Source organism: Lissotriton helveticus, chromosome 6, assembly GCF_964261635.1.
Source record: "Lissotriton helveticus chromosome 6, aLisHel1.1, whole genome shotgun sequence".
Taxonomy (NCBI): Eukaryota; Metazoa; Chordata; class Amphibia; order Caudata; family Salamandridae; genus Lissotriton; species Lissotriton helveticus.
In genome coordinates, this window is record NC_136067.1 from 889,456,413 (window position 1) to 889,475,024 (window position 18,612).

At 49.0% G+C, this 18,612-nt stretch overlaps 2 protein-coding genes across 14 annotated transcripts in view; one reads left to right on the forward strand and one right to left on the reverse strand.

Annotated features, from left to right (window-relative positions):
• Positions 1–18,612, reverse strand: part of KPNA5 (karyopherin subunit alpha 5) — a 418,555-nt gene that overhangs the window by 104,459 nt on the left and 295,484 nt on the right. For all 10 annotated transcript variants that reach the window (XM_078648496.1, XM_078648499.1, XM_078648491.1 and 7 more), the window contains one exon: positions 2,890–3,068. In XM_078648496.1, the coding sequence (XP_078504622.1) occupies positions 2,890–3,068 (179 nt within the window). The remainder of the gene's footprint in view (positions 1–2,889; positions 3,069–18,612) is intronic.
• The window catches only part of LOC144763165 (uncharacterized), a 233,432-nt gene continuing 225,105 nt past the window's right edge, over positions 10,286–18,612 (forward strand). For all 4 annotated transcript variants that reach the window (XM_078648502.1, XM_078648504.1, XM_078648505.1 and 1 more), the window contains exon 1: positions 10,286–10,698. The gene's annotated coding sequence lies outside the window, so the exon portion shown is untranslated. The remainder of the gene's footprint in view (positions 10,699–18,612) is intronic.

Below are 18,612 nucleotides of genomic sequence, written 5' to 3' on the forward strand. Positions count from 1 at the left end.
TCACCTTTTAGCACTGATTTACCAGTCACTGATATATGTATTTTTAATTTTGGTCTACAGAATCTGTTGGTGATCATTATTGGGAATCTGTTGGACCTCTGGGAGCACCTGAGTACATAAAACTATTGAATTGGACAATGTGAACTATCACTATGAGCAATATACGCCCACTTGGGCTTTACCGCGCCAGTATGTATGGTGGAAGGAATTATGATTTGCGCTTCTGGCCCACTGGGGCGATATATTTTGTATATGTAACAAAACTATCTGAATATGCTAACATTCCTGACTGTGCTCTGATGATTGATGCTACACTGTCCTTGCATCATTTTCAGTCCAATGAATCTAATTTTATTTAATGCATTGCAACTTGCGTGTTTGACCCCATAACGCTTGTTGCAATTATTTTGATTTGTTTTATGATATGCTCACCTCTCTGAGTAACCAACTCAGCCCGTAGATAGACTCACTAGTCTGTTTTCCATGGATGTGATTTGAACAAACATGTGACTGTATTTAAAGAGCACTTGGTTTCTGGTTTCTGTCTCGTGATAAAGCAGATTTATCTGCGAAACGCGTCGAGGAAGCCATTTAATAAAACACGCTTTTCATCTCCAAGTGGCCCGGATTGCTTTTCTTATGAGGAGAAGGTTTTGGCTGTACATATCGGGACTCGCTATCCCATCCGGGGCCCGCCTTTGAAAAAGCGGCAGGGTTCTTAAAGCGACTCGTCTGGCTGGAATATATATATATATATATATATATATATTCACTGAAAAAACCATAGGTTTCAGGCCTGATATAGTTAGGAATTAGCATTTAAAAAACCTTTGAAATTCACTGAAAAAAACATAGGTTTCAGGCCTGATATAGTTAGGAATTAGCATTTAAAAAACCTTAGAAATTCACTGAAAAAAACTGTAGGTTTTAGGGGTGTTATAGTTAGCTGGACATTTCACTCATACAAAACCATTGAAATTCCTCCGATATAGTTATTTGTACTAACTATATCTCGCGCACCCGCAATCCACTGCTGATGATGTCACATATTACATCATTCATGACATGGCCAGTGACATCACTGATGACATCTCAAATGACATCACTGATGACATCATCCACGTGACGATACACCTCATCATACACTAGCATAAACTTTCATCACTCACTAGCCCACCAGGAACCTCCAGTATGCGCCAGGCGGCTGCGTTGCAGAGAGGTGTAAATAGGGCTGTGGCCTCTTTACACGTCTCTGCAAGGCAGCCTCCTGGCGCATACTGGAGGTTGTTGGTGGGCTACTTGGCCCCCAGGGTCCCCCAGTATTCAAGGGGAATTAGTTCCCCCTCTGCAAACCCACCAGGGGGCGCGTTTGCAGAGTGGTGCCTTGATTTTTTTGGGGGGATCGGCAGTGTTCCGCGATTTAAAAAATAAAAATGGGGGGGGGGGGCCTTGGGGGTCCTTGTGGGACCCCCTGAGCAGGCCTAGGGGGTCAGGGTGTTTCTACCCTGCCCCCTTTTCTTGGTTTCACCTTTGTTTCCCCGTTTTCGTGTGACTCGGTTCTACCGAGGCACAAGATGGCTGCCAATACTTCCTGGTTTGGAGTGTTGACAGACAGTTGCAGGCAATCAGCATGCAGCTCGTGCTCGTAATTGTACGGTTTTCGGTACGCGTACAGTACTTCGTCTCTAGATATCACTATGATTTTCTCAGGAACTACTGAACGGATTTACACAATTTAACAAAAAGCACAATCTGCGAACCGAACTCTACCTTTTTGCGAAATTTGGTGTAATTCCGTTCAGCCGTTCGGGCTGTAGCCCTGGCTAAAGGTCCCTATGGAAAATTGCATGGGGAAAACACGTTTTGGGACCCCCCTTTTTTCTCGGCCCCCACTTGACAAATCGCCTACAAACTTTCAGGGAAGGAGCGGAGCAGGCCATTTTCTTGGAGAATTTTGCGAAGATTTGTCCACCAGCACCAAAGTTATTCCAAATAGAATGTTGTGCATTTTCTATGGAAACTAAGTCCTAACTATTTCTACCTAGTGGCGACCGCCAGTAGGTAATATATATATATATATATATATATATATTCATAAGTGGTAGGTAGGAACTAAAGTAATCTTTTAGGGGAGGAAGGGATGTTAGTTGTAACGACTTGCGTTGTAAAACCTGCGTGGTAAAGGCATGCGTTGTGAAAGCATGCGTTGTAACAACATACATCCGACTGGTGAGATTATTATAATGACCATAATTCTGATACACACGATTGTTCATAATAAATACGTTTGTGTTGCAAAACACTAACTACTCTGTGAGTCTACTGCTTGTAGGGACTGTGGAGTCGGTCCACAGTACATATGTGTATATAAATACCCCCTGAAGATAGGAGTTCCTCTGCAGGGTTTTCTGACTCCTAATGCGTCACAGATATGAGTGACAGCCTGTTCTCCTTTTCTCCTTGAGAGGTGTGACACACATTTCTCCTGGGCCTAGGGAGACCTATCCGGGTATGCTTTCAACAAATTTGGAAGCTCATGACACCAGACCTTCCTGGCCTAAAAAAGTAACAACATATATGTACTTAATAAAGTTTGGAATTAGATATTACACATCATGATGCTCACAGCAACACAGCTGATGCTAAATCCACTGTGAACTATAACCTCAAGCGAAATAAGAGACACTACAAATAAAAGACATAGCATTGGTCTGCCCTCTGCCCTCAAGAAACGGAGAAAACAGGTCGCCAAACCCAAGGAAGATACCCATTGTCAGACCAATGCAAGGGGTTAAAGAGAGAAAGGAGCATATGTTGGAGCTCGGACAAATAATAGCTTACTTTGCTTCCAGCTTAAAAATGCACGCAAAGTACATGTTCGAAACTTACCGTATGCTTCTTCAATATGAGCACAATAAGGATTAATACCCATTCCATTCTGCTTGGCTTCTTGCTCTCCCAAGCGCAGGATATTTTCTAGCCCATTTAGAGAAACTTGCACTATTTTGGAGTCCATCACAGTCAAAAGATCGCAAAGAGGTTTGATGCAGCCTAATGCCACCAAATACCTTGGTAGAAAAAGAAACAGCATATTATGTAGACAATATGAGCTTTCAAATGATAAGAAATGTTTAATTGCCAAAAAGGATGTAAAGCCCGTAACTTAAACATTTAAACTAAAAACAATGTAAAGCACTATTTTTTCTTAATTTTATATTGCATACTGTAACGTGCATCTGTTGGATATTTTTTACAAGATAAGGTGAGCAAAATCGTGAGGTCTAAAATAAGACAATGATGCACCTATTGTAGTGTACTGTTGGCTGTGCAGTGCCTTGTGTTCTAGACCACTACAATAAGTACATTATGACAATAACCAACAGATAGATACATACTTTAAAAAAAAAAGCCTCTTAATAGCTTCAGACTGTGGCTTGTAAATTATTTGAAATTCCATGATGTGGTGTGTCTCTTCCGAAATTGGTCAAATGCTTTAAAATGGTGGCAGCAAATCTATTTACATCCCCAGCCATTACTCTTAGCCATTAAACACCCCCCTATTTGACCTTATGACTAACTAAACTAAATGAATTGAGATGTTTCGAGCCAAAAGCATGTATCCGTTAAAGGAATTTGCCCATTTAAGAACCTTTTTGGGGTGGGGGAAATAATATTATGGCAAAAAAGTTCCCAAATAAACCAAAGTCAGTAGACCATTACTTAATTCCGACATTCATACATTTCTAACATCAATAGGTATTAATTTACCAACTGCATCCATCACACAGTGTCACAATTCCATACAAAAAATATTTTGCTTGCAAAACCATACATATTTTTCTACTCAAATTACGTACGTCCCTTTACTTTAATATTAACATTTTGTTTGAGGCTCAGTAATTGAGGGCATACTTTCCTCTGTAAGGTCCCCATCATCACAAAAAGGATAAAACACTCCCTGTGATGATTAAGTTACTTAACCTGTAAGCATCTGTTCTTGGCATGTAGTGCTGTATATTCACATGCTGTCAAGTGTTGGGCTCGGATGATTATAAGTTGTTTTTCTTCGAAGAAGTCTTTCGAGTCACAAAATAAGGTGACTTCTCCTCTTGGTGATACTGCGCATGATCATCAACTCCATTGTTAGATTGTTTCTCCAGAAGGTGGGTGAGAATGGAGTTAAAGTAACAGTAATGTGATGTCCATGCATGAAATGTACATAAGAGGGATGTAAAATAGTAAACTGCGACCTACACAGGTATCCAAGGAGGTGGGAGGGAGCATGTGAAAATCAGCACTACATGCCAAAAACGGATGCTTACAGGGTAAGTAACATCCGTTCGAGACACGTGTGGCGGTAGATACAGATGCTGCGCACAGACATGAAAGCAGTCCATTTCCACAGGCGTTATCTAGCCCATGTTGGTCACTGTTGTTTGAAATAGGGTACGTAGTACGGCTTGTCCAACATTAGCTTGATGATGTGCTGAAACATCCACACAATAATGTTTTCTCAAAGTGTGTGGTGTGGACCATGATGCTAATTTGCTGATGTCGGCAATGGGTATGTTCCCTAAAAGGCCACAGAAGCTCCTATTTCTCGAGTTCAGTGAGCCCTTGGGGGAATTGGTAAAATAATTTCTGCTTTAGCATAACAAGTCTGAATACATTTAACAATCCAACTGGAAATTCCATTCTTTGATATTGGCTTTCCAACGTATGGATGTGAAGAAGCAACAAATACTTGCTTAGTTTTTCTAAATATTTTAGTTCTGTTGATATAATACATTAAGCCTCTTTTGACATCCAAAGTATGTAGAGCCCATTCTGCAACTGAGTCAGGTTGTGGAAAGAAGACAGGTAATTCTATATATTGACTAATATGGAAGGGAGAGATTACTTGTGGGGAAACGGTAGGTTTGTTCTGAGGACAACTTTGTCCATATGCAGTTGGAAGAAGGGTTCTTCTTGGGTTAGTGCTTGGATCTCACCGACGCGTCTTAGTGAAGTGATGTCTATTAAGAATGCTACTATCCAAGACAAGTATTGGAGTTGGCAAGAAGGTAGTGGCTCAAATGGAGGGCCCATGAGCCTTGTTAGCACAATGTTAAAATTAGCACAGTTTAAATTCTACGTTGGGGCTGGTGGGAATTTGGGAGGAATTACTCTTTGAAGTCATTCCTTGAAAGCTTTAATGACTGGTATTTTGAATAAAGATAAAAGTAATCTATTTTGTAGCAAGGTTTAGACGTATTGAAGTGTATGCTAATCCTCATGGTTGAAGATGCACGAGATAACAGAGTTGTTTGTACAGTTGCCTGTAAAGAATAAACATTTTACTTATGGCATTGGAACACAAATCTTTTCCATTTAGCTGAGTAACATTTTCTAGTTGCAGGTTTACGAGCTCCTCTAAGAATATCCACACACTATTGTGGAAGGTTTAGCTATCCAAATTCTATGACTTCAGGAGCCATATGGGAAGGTTCATCTCGTAGGGATTGGGATGTATGATTTTGACATGCTTCTGCGTTAGAAGGACTGGGTTGAGTTTCTCGTGACGAAGTAGGGAAAGTTATTGTAGTGTTGTGAACCATGGCTGACAAGCCCATGTTGAGGCTATGAGAATTAGGGTGAGAGATATTTTCAGAAGCCTTCTGACCGCAAATGGAAGTAGTGAGAGGGGGGAAAAGCATAGGCAAATATCCCTGACCAGTGCAAACATAGGGCATTGCCTTTGGATAATGGGTGTGGGAACCTGGAGGTGAAGCTTTGGCACTTTGCGTTTTCTGGTGTTGCAAATAGGTTATTTTTGGCAACCCCCATTTCTGGAAGTATGGCTGTAGGATTTGGGGGTGGAGTTCCAACTCATGTACTTTTTGCTGTGTCCTGCTGAGGAGGTCAGCAAGCCGATTGTTTGTCCCTGGTACATGTTCTGCTTGAAAATGAATGTTGTGATGCATTGCTAAGCCCCAAATTGCTTATGTAGATCCAATAACTGAAGACAGTGCGTCCCCCTGTTTTTACAGATAATACATAGTTATCATGTTATTCGTTCAGACCAGTACAACATTGTTGCTTAGGTGAGTTAGGAACAATTTCAATGCTAGGTGAACACGTTGAAGCTATAGGTAATTGATGTGGAGACCCTGATGTTTTGGATCTCATATACATTGAATTGTTAGATCTTGTAGATGGACTCTCCAACCTGTCAGGGAAAGATTTTGTGAGTTCCACCATTGCAGAGAAAGCTGTGTGTGGCAGTCTACCAACACTAGATTGTTAATTCAACCCTGTGACTGATTCCACTGTTATGAAAGGCATTATTTCAGTGGTGTCATGGGAAGCTGTGCATGTGGGACTATTGCAATGCAGGATGCCATCAAGCCTAAAACGTGCATTGCTGTCCTGACTGTGAGCTGATTCCCTGTTTGAAACTGTTGAGTGTTGAGAATTGCTCCTAAATATGGTTGTATTTTCAATGGTTGACGATGAGATTTTTGCACCTTGATGGTAAACACTAGACTATGTAGCAGATTATCTTTTGGGTATGTAGATTGCAAATTTGAGGGTTGCTGGCTTTTATGAGTCAATTGTCCTAGTATGGGAATACATGAATGTTTTCTCTTCGTAGATGTGCTGCAACTACCGCTAGCCATTTTGTTAATATCCGTGGCACAGTGGTGACTTCGAATGGAAGCACTTTGAACTTATGGTGTTGTCTTTGAATAACAAATCGTAGGTATGTGTGATGGGCAGGTTGAATTAATATATGGAAGTAAGCGTTTTTGAGGTCTAATGCTGACATGAAGTTTGCCTTTCTTTAACAGGGGTATTACCTACTGCAGGCCAACCATATCGAAGTGTTCCGAAAGAATGTAATGATTTAGGGGTCTGAGATCTAAAAATGGGTCTTAGTGACCAGTCTTTTTTGAGAATAAGACAGCATATTGAATATACTCCTGTTACTTGATATTGATGTTGGAATGGCTCTCTGGCTCCTTTGAGCAGGAAAGCTGGTATTTTCTGTTGCGTGGGAGATTATGTTTTTGTGTGGAATTTTTGGAGGGGCTGTGACAAGCTCTAGACAGCAGCCATGTTGGAGAATGTCCAACACACATTGATCTGTTCTAATTGTTTTCCATTCTGTGGAAAATTGTTGTTGACATCCCCAACAGCTGTTAGATGATTGGGGGGAATAGTAAGGGAGTCATTGTTTGGAGGAAGTGTTTGCGGTACAGGTATTATTTACCCTTTCTCAACCTCTTAAATTATTTCCCCTAAAACTGCCTTTGTAGAATGTTTTAGGGGCTGTTGTCTGCCCTTGGATATTATATTGTGTATCTGTGGTATCTGTTGATGCAGCTTATGCACCTTGCTTGAAATTGGGGTGACTCAAAATGAGGGTTTGAATGGCACCCATACATTTTGCGAGAACAGTGTCCTTCATTTTTTCAAGTGCTGCATCTACTTGTGGTCCTAAAGGTTGCTCCTTATTGTAAGGTAGATTAAGGACAGCCTGTTGAACCTCAGTTTTGAATCCTAAAACACAGAACCAAGCATGTCTGCGCAAGAGGATACTTGTGTTAATTCCTCTTTCTGCTGTATCGGCAGAGTCCAGAGCACATTTAATGGAATTATTTGTAATGAGTTTTCCCTCATTAACTAGTTCATAGCCCCACTTTTTATATGGAGGATAGCCCTTCCACCCGTCCCAGTGTGCTCTGTCATATGTTGCTAATAAAGCCTGACTGTTGGCTATACCCCTTTGATTAGCTGATTGTGCTGCTATCCATTCACCAGATGCATCAATTAACTTTGATTCTTTAGGGGAGGTGCATCCCCAGCAGTTTGTGAATTTGCCCTTTTTCTTGCATTAGCAACCACATATGAGTCAGGTGTTCATTGACCGTTGAATTTATGGGGTCAGATTGTGCCGTTTATACTTTTTGTCTATTTAAGTTATAATTCTTGCTCTTACAGGATCTTTAAAAACATCATCAACGTGGCAAAAAACTGCTTTAAGCATGGGTAAATATTGTGAAGCCCTTTGTACATGCGAGAGCTTCAAAAAGAAAGACGTCTTGAATTGGGTCTTTATGTAAAGGCACTTGGTGGTATGCTGCATCTCTATCTATTAAATCTTGATAAGCCGCAGCATCTTCTGGTGGGAATGGACGTGCTGGGTAGAGGTTAGAGTCCGTATCCCCTTGTGGGTCTATACAAAATGCATCCCAAGGGTCTTTAGGTTGTGTATCTTCTCCCATATTATCCTGCTCATGGCTAATGGGTGAATGTGTGTGTGGTTTAATGTTGCCCTCCTCTGAATATTGTGGTAACTGAGGTGGAGGGGTGTGAGATGATGATGGTGGAGTGGAAGAGGTAGGGATAGGCATATGTAGAGGGCTTGTGGCAATGTCCTTTTTGCTCTTCTAAAAAGATCAGAAATTACTTCCTCGAAAGAATCTATTTTGTTCTAGGCTGAATTTGTAAAGTTTTTTGTTTTGGATCAAACTGTTGTTGCATTGTCTTGCAAATGGGCGCGGGTGTTTTTTTTAGTTTGAAAGTATAACATTTTGGTGCCAATGCCTGTTTAGATTTAGGTGCAAGAGTGGTAGAAATCGAAGAGCTGTGGGCTTTGGCCCTAGAACTCAATGGTATGGTTTGGTTTGAAGGCTCAGATGCAGCTTTTAATGTGGCGGCCCGTGTTGTAGTCCTACGTTTCGATGCGGAGCACGAGGGCTGGGCCTTTGAATCGATAGAGCTGTGCGCCATTTTTTTCTGCAGTGGCAGGCTGTGAGCAGTTTTATTGGTTGGAGCCAATTCTTTGGGCTTCGGATCGGGGTGATTATACTCATGGTCTGATGATCTTCGGAAGACTGCTTGTGAACTGGATCTTGTTCAGTGTCTGACTGGGAATAAAAGTCCTGTAGGGAAACAGACTTTCCAACTGCTGCAGAGGCCTCTTCTTCTTCTTCTTTTGACTGGCAAAGGTATCTGGAGTGTAGTTTCTGCACCGCTTTTCTAGATGGGGCACACGTCAGCCCCAAAGTGTCTTTTTAGACCAAAATGACCTGCAGGCCTCACAGGTGTCTTCTTGAGGCATAAATTACATAACGAGTGTTGATCGGTATGGGGGTATTTTGAGTGGCAGTTCCGACAGAAGCGGAACGGAGTGTGTTTCATTAGCAGCTCATTTTCAGGTACAGCAGAATGATAGGAAAGAGGCCCAAATGAACATGGCTCGAAGGTCGCTAAGGCGAATCGAGAAATTTGACGCAAGGGTTTGATTCAGAGCTCGAGATGGAAGAAAATCTACCCGACCGAGACAATACCTTTGGTTAGATGGCTAACGGTTAACCGAAGGGAACCTGAGACTATCTCGAATCGGAGAGCGAAAGAGTATATCCGAACCAGTCAGCGGAAAAAAACAATATAACAATGGAGTCAATACCCATGCGCAGTATCACAGAGAGGAGGAATCACCTTACCTCGTGACTCGAAAGACTTCTTCAAAGATGAACTACTTGCAATCATCCAAGCCCAACACTAGATAGTGGACGTATGCACAGGATGTGTATCAACAGCCACACATGCCTTGAACAAAGGGAGTTATGTAAATTGTGTCATGCATCCACTATTGTCGGTAAGTATGCCCGGGGCTTGCACAATGCTTGTTTTAATTGACCTCTCATAAGAATCTTCGCTTTCTGCCCTCATACAGTGGAGTATATATTATCATGAGGACTTCGTCAGGACTAAAGCGATCCTCGGGCCGCAATGTAGGTAACTTAATTGTATAGAAACATCTCTAATTACTCTTAGCAAGAGAAATACTGTTAGTTCATGAAACACTCTTCTAGTGCAATACTTAATCTAATGTTGTAGCCTTCTTCTTTGTCACTTGTTGATCTCCGAAATGTAAAATAAAGGTGAATGTCTTAATATGACTTAATATAAGAGCTCTTGTGAACACTGCTCACCCTTTGTGACCTTGTGATTACTAAGAGCTTTTAACAGGAATGCGCTCACTTAAAGAGCCTATGGAGCAATCTATAACATAAAAATAAGACCTTAATAAGCCTTCTTTCATTGCTTTTCATGGTGCTCGCCCAACCCCGCTTCCCAAGAATAATGAACACCTGGGTCCATCCAAAAACTTTCCCTGTGGGGGCGTGGTCTAGCCAGCAATGTGGTAGGACGTGCCTCGGGGGAGCTCCCGTCGCCTGCCACGTACATACGCCATTAAAGCGGAGCCAGGGGGCTCTTACCTGCTGTCCGTGGGGTGGATGCTGACCACTGACGTCCGGGCCATCGGCGGTGAGGTGGGCTGGCCATCTGTGTCGAGATTGCGATTGGAAGGCTGAAGTTGCGTTGCGGTCCCGCGGCAGGGGCTGCCATCTTGCGCTGCCCACTCTGAGACTCGTCTTGCCACCCAGCAGCAGGTCGGGTCTGGGGGGGCTACAACTGCCGCGGCGGGGCGCAGGAGACATTGGCTGGACTAGCGGGGGCCGCGTGGCTGCAGCGGCTTCTCCCGGGGGCGACCGACGGGACTGCTGATATCGTCTCCTGGTGCTGGCGGCCCGGAAGCTCGGAGACCTGTGGCGGTGAGCGGCTTGGCCTGCGAAATGACGGCCCTGTGAGGTGTGGGCGTCCTGTGGGCCCCATCGCGGACGACGGACCTGCGGCGGAGTGGAGGTGAGGAGGGCTCTTCCCGGCAGCGCCTCCTGCAGCTGGGGGCTGGTGAGCAGTTCTGTCCCGAGTTTTGTGGCGGGGCCTCCAGGACACCCGAGGAGGCGGAGAGGTCGGACCGGCCTCGGATGGACTGCGGCGGGTTAGCGGAGTCCCTGCTGTGGGTCGGGCCTGGCCCTGCGGCGCTGCGGTGCTTTTCAGTGGAGGCGGCTTCCTGGGGCGAACACTGGTCCTGGGAGCGCACTCCCTTTGCCGTTTTGACCCTCTGTGCTGGGTGTTGGGGGCCGCGGGCCCCTGGCAACTCCTACATCCCTGTGTGCTGTGGCTGGACTGGAGCCTCTGCCCTATGGTGTGTGGTGATCCGAGAGACTGGAGGGGGCCCCCGACGGAGACTGCCTGGCATGATTGCCCCGGGGCGGTGAGGTGGTGCCGCCATTTTGAGGTGCTCGGAGGTGCCCAGTGGTTTTGGCAGGGAGAGGTTTCACACTGGCGGGATTGCTGCTGGGGACGCCTGTGGCCTGTGGGGAGGCTCCTGGTGCCTTGAGCCTGGACTTTGGGTCCTAGTGGTGTGGAGGCTGGGCCGCGGCGACACTGTGGACGGGGGCCTGCCACCGGTCTCTGTGGCTCTCCTGGTGAGGGCAGCGACCCCGGACCCCTCAGCGGGGCAGACGGCGACTGGGGGAACAGAGACGGCGTTCCCTATCGGTCCCCTACGGAGGGATCAGAGAGGTGCGGTCTGGTGGCAGCGGAGCCCTTGCCCTGGCGAACCGGGGGCTCCAGTAATTTGCTGATTGGCCGTTGACGCTGCCACAGAGGAGACTGTCCTGTGCCCATCCTGAGGTAACTTGCACCGCGTAGGCCTCTACCCCCTGGATCTGAACTTTGCAGGAGTGCGGAGGTAGTGGTGCTCTCCTGCCATTTTGCCCTTTGCCCTTGGGGGTTCTGGAGGTCTAGTTCCCAGGGCGTCTTACTCCCTTCTACGTCCCTGTTTTGCACTGGGCTGCTGGCCTGGGGTCTCTCGCCTTCCTGGGTGGTGCAGCCAGGGGGAGTGCTGGACATTGGCAACGGGCAGGCGCAACCGGACTGTGTGTGGTGGAGCCCTTGGCCGCCATTTCGGGACTGTCCTAGAGGGAGGCCTGACGGTACTAGCCGGCCCCTCTGATATCCGAACCTGGCTGGAGGAGACAGAGAGACTTGACTCTTGGCCCTCGCATGCGGTAGGGGGCTCTGCGGTTGGTGGGGAGCGTAGTGGGGTGAGTGCCTATGTTTCCCTCTTAGTGGGCCCCCTCCTGAAGTGCCTCAGTGCTTACCATCGGGCCTGGCCCCCGACCTGGCTTTGTGTGCCTAGCTGGAAACAATATTGTTCCTTAATGCGACAGGGGGTGACTGCTCTGAGATGTGGGGATCCCTTGGTTGGGGGTATTGTGCCCGACAGCCTGCTGCAGAGATCGATTGGGGGAGGGGTAGCTGGCTTATTTGCGGTGCTGGTTGTACTGCTTCTGTTTGTTGGGCCTCTTGATCCCTGGGAATGTGTGTGACGGGGGTTGTGGGTGTTGTCTGTGGGACACCCCAGGGGGCTTCTTCTTTCTTGTGTACTACTCTGAGACTGCGTTCTTGGATCACACCTGACGGCTGGTGGCGTGGTGTGGAGCCCCCCTCGCTGCTGGGTGCTGGGTGAGCTGTACCGGCATTCACCACCCGTCCCGGGCCGCTACAGGACTGGCGATGACGCGCTCCAGGGGGGGTAAGGGAGACCAGGCTGCGACCCCCAGGGACAATCCGGTTGTTGCAATGTGGGGTAAGGCGGGGACGTCGGCAGCCCCTGGAGACTCCTCTCAGGTGGTGGGGGACTCACTGCCGGTCACCCAGGCGTTCATGGCCTCTTTTATGACAGAGCTCAAGGTGGAAATCGGCTCCCTCAGAACCGAGGTGCACACCTGTGTGACGGAGATACGGAGGGAGGTCACGGACTTGGGGGACCGAGTGGATGGGCTGGAAAAAACGACGGACGCCCGTACGGAGGACCAGGAGCAACTGTGGCGGCGCCTGGCGGTACTGGAGGAGCAGAACATAGAGCTGCAAGTTAAGCAGGAGGACCTGTAGAACAGAAGCCGCCGGAACAACCTGCGCATCCGGGGTGTTCCCATCGGAGAAGAGGGGAAGGACATTCTCAAGTACGTGGTGCAGCTCCTGCACGAGGTATGGGGCGACGAGAATGCCTCACCTCCGACTTTAGATAGAGCGCATCGAGTCTCTGGACCCCCGGGGCGACCGGGCCTCCTTCCCGACATCCTGACGCGGGTCCATTTCTTTACGGAGAAGGAGGCCATCTGGAGAGCGGCTCGTGACAAAACAGACCTCCGATATCAGAGGCACAAGATACAGATCTTCCAGGAACTGGCCCCCAACACCCTGAAGCGGCGTCGAGCCTTCAAACCAGTGACAGAGAAGCTCCGCACCCTGGGCATTCCGTATCAGTGGGGCTACCCATTTGCCCTCATCTTCCAGTGGGAGGGCAGGCGAAGAGTGATCCGGACCTACATGGAGGCGGCGCGGCTCCTTCAGATACCGACATCGCCGCCGGCAAGTCCCATGCGCCCACACTGACAGGAGCGGGTGCCCTCCAAGCCAACCTGGACCACTGTTCAGCGTCATCGCCGCACACCCCCGCTGGGCGAGAGGTCGCCCTCCCAGACTAAGCAGGATATTATAGCCCACATTAAATCCTTGGAAAGGGATCGGGAGGAGCCCACCTCGCGTCCCTCAACGTCATGATCTGAGTGATAATCCCTGGCTGAATAACAGGTTGCCTGCCTCCCTAACTGGTTCTCCTTGCCCCCTGGGAGGGGTGTTCCCCGGCCTGTGCTCCTGTATCCCCGGCTGCTGGATGGGGTGGCGGGAGTTCCTGGACGATGGGATTGTGGGACCACTGCGGACCCGCCCCGAACTGTCCCTAGGGGAGTGACATCCCTGAGAGTATCCAAACCCTTGGGTGTAGGATGCCCTGTATGTGGGCCAGCGAAGTAAGGCCCTGTTGGCCGATATGGTTTTACTATGTATTGTGGCTGGTTTGGCCGCTTTTTGTACCTTTGCTCTTCTCCTTCTACTTTTGTCTTGCTTTGGCCTTTCTTCCCTTTTCGTTTCTCTCTTTCTTATAATTTTTCTGCTCCTGCACTCCTTGCTTTCCGTTGTTCCTGCTCTTCTGCTCTTTCTTCTCTTTTGTGTGCGTTGGGTTAGGGATAATGAGTCATCGACACTTGGAGTGGAGTGGGTAGGGGGGGCACACCCCATGAGGCCGGGATGCGCAGGGACGGGGAGGTGGAAGCGAGGATAGGTTCTGATTGGTCCACAGTATGACAGCTAAAATACCCAAGCCCTTGAAGGTATTAACGCTAAATGTCAAGGGCTTAAACTCCACTAACAAGCGGCGCCAGACCTGGCGGTATCTCCTGCAGCAAAATCCCAACATCATATTTTTACAGGAAACACATCTTTTGCGGCCTGATACCAATCGCATGGCTCATGCCAGATATCCCCTCCAATTCTGGGTGACTGCGGACACTAAGACAGCAGGTGTGGCCATACTGTGCAGGGCTGGCATTAGGAGGGGGGGGGACTGGGACCTTCAGAATTGGTGATGGACGCTTTCTTAGGGTGAGTGTGGCGATTGGCCGGCGTACCTTTACTCTGTACAATGTGTATGCACCCAACCAGACGCAGGATCGGTATCTCCAATCATGCTTGCGGGACCATGTTCCGCGGGGGGACCCCTTTCTGATCTTAGGGGGGGATTTTAATTTTTGTCTGGGACCCGGCAGTGGATCGCAGTGACGCTATGTTCAGTGGTGCCGGGGCCATGTCTTCTGTTTTGCATGCCAAATAACGGAGCTGGGACTGTTTGATGCATGGCATTCGCACTCCCCGGGCTTACGAGACTACTCGTTCTATTCCCATGCACACCGCTCGTACTCCCGGATTGACTTCCTCTTTGTCTCTCACGCCCTGTTGCGCGATATGTTGGGAGTCTACATGTCCGATATTTCACTCTCAGATCATGCGCATGTCTAGTTGCTCCTTCAGGACCCGGCTGCTACCCCTGCCCGTGAGTTGACGTGGCGCTTGCCACCGAGTATTCTTCGCGATCCAGATGCTGTAGACAGCATTTGAGCTGCCATTGACTCTTACTTCATTACTAAGGACCTCCCAGAGACGCCCTTCCCTGTGGTATGGGATGCCTTTAAGGCAACCATGAGAGGCCATATAACCACCCTATCGATTGCCAGTCCGCGTGAGGCCCGGGCCTTGGAGGATAGCCTATCAAAGGACATAAAACGGGAGGAGCAAAGGGACCAGGGCGGTTCCTCATTAGCATCTCGGAGGCGTCTTGCCAACCTCAGAGGGCAGCTGAGGCTGCTACGCGCTAACAAAGCGGAGACGTCGCACCTGGCCCTTAAGCAGAAGTACTATGAGGGGGGAGACAGGGTGGGTAAGTTGCTGGCAGGACGATTGCGGGCGCGTGCTGCCAGAGCTCATATAACGTCGGTCCAACTCCCTGAGGGGACAACGGCCACCCTGGAGAGGGACAAGCGCGAGGCATTCCAGTCCTATTACTCGGCGCTCTATCAGAGGGAACCTCCGACCCCGGAGGCGGACGTTCTCAATAACTACGCGGGGGCAACCCTTCACCCGCACTATGCCGAGACCCTGGAGGGACCTATCACTCACGACGAAATCTTAACAGCCCTGAGGGATCTTCCCCTCGGGAAGACCCCGGGACCTGACGGTCTACCCTTATCTTTCTATCGCATGTTTCAGTCCCAACTCGGGCCCTACGTCTTGAGGCTTTATAATTCCTTTTCTGATACTGAGGGGCCAACTTGGGATATGGGTATGGCGGAGATAGCCTTAATCTTGAAGCCAGGAAAAGACCCCACACAGTGCGCGTCGTACCGCCCCATTGCTTTGTTAAACACCGACCTCAAAATTTATATTAAGCTCCTGACGAAACGCCTAGACCCCTACATGCCGGATCTGGTGGATCCAGACCAGGTCGGCTTCATCCGCAACCGGCAAGGGGCTGACAACGTACGCAAATTGGCACACTTAGTGGGAAAGGTGCGTCACTGGGAGATCCCTGCTTGCCTTCTCTCATTGGACGCAGAGAAGGCTTTTGATCGCGTGGATTGGACCTTCCTGCGGGCGGTCTTAAGTAGAATCGGGTTGGGGCAGAACATGATTGCCCGGATCATGGCGCCATACCTCGCTCCGCAGGCTCGGATCCGGGTAAATGGCAGGCTTACTGAGCCGTTCGCCACATATAGGGGGACCAGACAGGGGTGCCCCCTTTCGCCACTGCTGTTCGCCCTTGTGGTGGAACCGCTAGCGGAGATGATCCGTCAGGCGCCTGACATCCAAGGTATCCAAATGGGGGGACGTGAAAACAAGGTGGCGTTGTTTGCGGACGACTTCATCCTTTCCTTGGCGCACCCCCGGGAATCCTTTCCGGCTCTCCACGCTGCTCTATGCCATTTTTAGCGCGCCTCCGGCCTCAAAATTAATCACAGTAAATCTTGGGTGCTCAACTTAACTATCCCACACGACGAGGTCCCCATCCTGGAGGGCTTGGTTCCCTACCAATGGACTGCTCGCTCCATCCGCTACCTTGGTCTCCAGGTGACTCCATCCCTCGACACATGGACGCAAGCTAACTGGCGAGAATGCCGCAGATCAGTGCTTGAGGACTTGAGGTGGTGGAGGCCGCTGCTACTATCGTGGCTGGGCCGACTTCATGCTATCAAAATGTCGATCCTTCCAAAAATTCTGTACCTTTTTCAATGCCTCCCCACCCCCATTCCGCTGCACTGTATTCGCAGCCTCCAGCGTGACCTCGCAAACTTCATATAGGGGGCAAGAAACCCCGGTTCTCTCTAAAGATCCTGATGGCACCAAGGGATAGGGGGGGCTGGCGTGTCCCAATCTCGTGGATTATTACTGGGCAGCACATCTCCGGTATGTCGTGGAGTGGGGGGTTACAGAGAGTGAAAAGGGATGGTTACACATGGATCTTGCTGTGACGGGGAGAACCATATGGGACCTTGCATGGCACCACCGGGCAGCGCGCTCCAAAAGCGCCTATATTGCAGTCCCCACAAAGACGGTTCTGGACATCTGGGATAAGGTTGCCACGCGCTGAGGCCTCACGACCTTCCCCTCACCGCATACCCCGATCGAAGGGAATCCATCTGTGCCACCGGCTTATCGTACACAGGCCTTTGCCAAATGGTCGCAAGGGGACTGCCGGGTTATAACGGACTTGTTTGATGGGGGTGTGATTAAATCCTTTGCTCAGTGCAGGGAAGAATTTCGAATACCGGCGACTGGAGGGCTGCAATATGCCCAGCTGAAACACTGGGCGACTTCGGAGGCCATGTACCAGGCGGCTACGCAGGCCTTCACTCCCTTTGAGCGCCTGGCTCGACACCCCATTGAGTCCAAGGGGCTTGTCTCCCAAATCTATCAGATTCTACAGCATCCAAAGCTGTCACCTGTACACCCCTACCAACGCCGCTGGCAGGAAATGCTGGGCGTGGACCTCTCGGCTGCCCAGTGGAGCAGGCAGTGGCGCGATATTCCCAAGATATACCGTAGCATTCCGCAACGGGAAAACGCTTATAAACTTATGACTCAGTGGTACTACACACCCCAACGTCTTCATAAGATGTTCCCTTCCTCTTCCCCTTTGTGCTGGAGATGCCATTCTGCGCCGGGAGACTTCATCCACATCTGGTGGGCCTGTCCGTTGTTGCTTTGGAAAGAGGTCCTCAGCCACATCAGGGGGGTCCTGGGGTTCCCTTTGCCTGACGATCCTAGTACAGTTTTGCTGGGCATCAAACCTGCTAGCCTGAAGGCGCTTACCAGGAGCGATTGGATCCTGGCACTCCAAATGGTGGGAGCAGCCAGGCAGCTCATTGCCCTGTATTGGAAAAAGCCTGAGACACCCCCAATCGCGGCCTGGTTTGTGCGTTTATGGCACATAATCACAATGGAGCTCTTCACAGCACGATTGCAGGCGCGCGATACAGCTATAAGGCTATTCGGCAACCATTAATTAAGTATTTATGCAGGGTAGAACACGCACGCCACATGCCCACCAAACTGAGAACACTACACCTGTTCGCTGACGCAGTCCTTCCCCCGGATCCAGGCAGATTGCTGGCCTAGCCGTTCTCTTGCGTTGCAATTATAACATGGCACACGAGAGGGGTCTCTCTGCCCTACTCTCTCGGCCCCAACGCACACCCTCCCTACTCTCACTCTTCTAGCTCTATCTTTCCTCCTTTCTGTCGTTCTTTTTCTATTAGCTATCCTCTTTTCTGTATGTTCTCCGCTGCTATGCGGGCTCTAGGCCCCTGTTGGGCCGTCTGTTGAGTTTGACGCCAGAGTGGAAGCTGAGACTTTTCCTCCATAAGGGACCAGAATGTGCTAACATGAACAATATTGAACGCGGCCGGCCCCTCGAGGGTTGTAGGCATATCGCTGTGTAACGCATTGTCTTTACTACAGAGTTATAGCACTAGGCATGTGATCTCTGACCACGCGGCCGGCCCCAGATGGGGTTGTAGGCCTAATGCTGTGTAAATAGCCGACATACATAACAGCTTTGAGAACATTTCCAATGAACTGTCCACTCCACCCACCTCCGAACCTAAACCGCCCTCCAACAACCTTAGCGCCTGGAACCCAATCACCACTGAAGACACCATCCGCCTAATGAACTCCATCCATTCAGGCTCGCCAACCGACCCCTGTCCCCACCACATCTTCAACAAAGCAGACTCCATCATCGCACCCCATCTCCGTGATGTCATCAACTGCTCCTTCAACTCCGCTACCTTCCCAGAAAGCTGGAAACACGCCGAA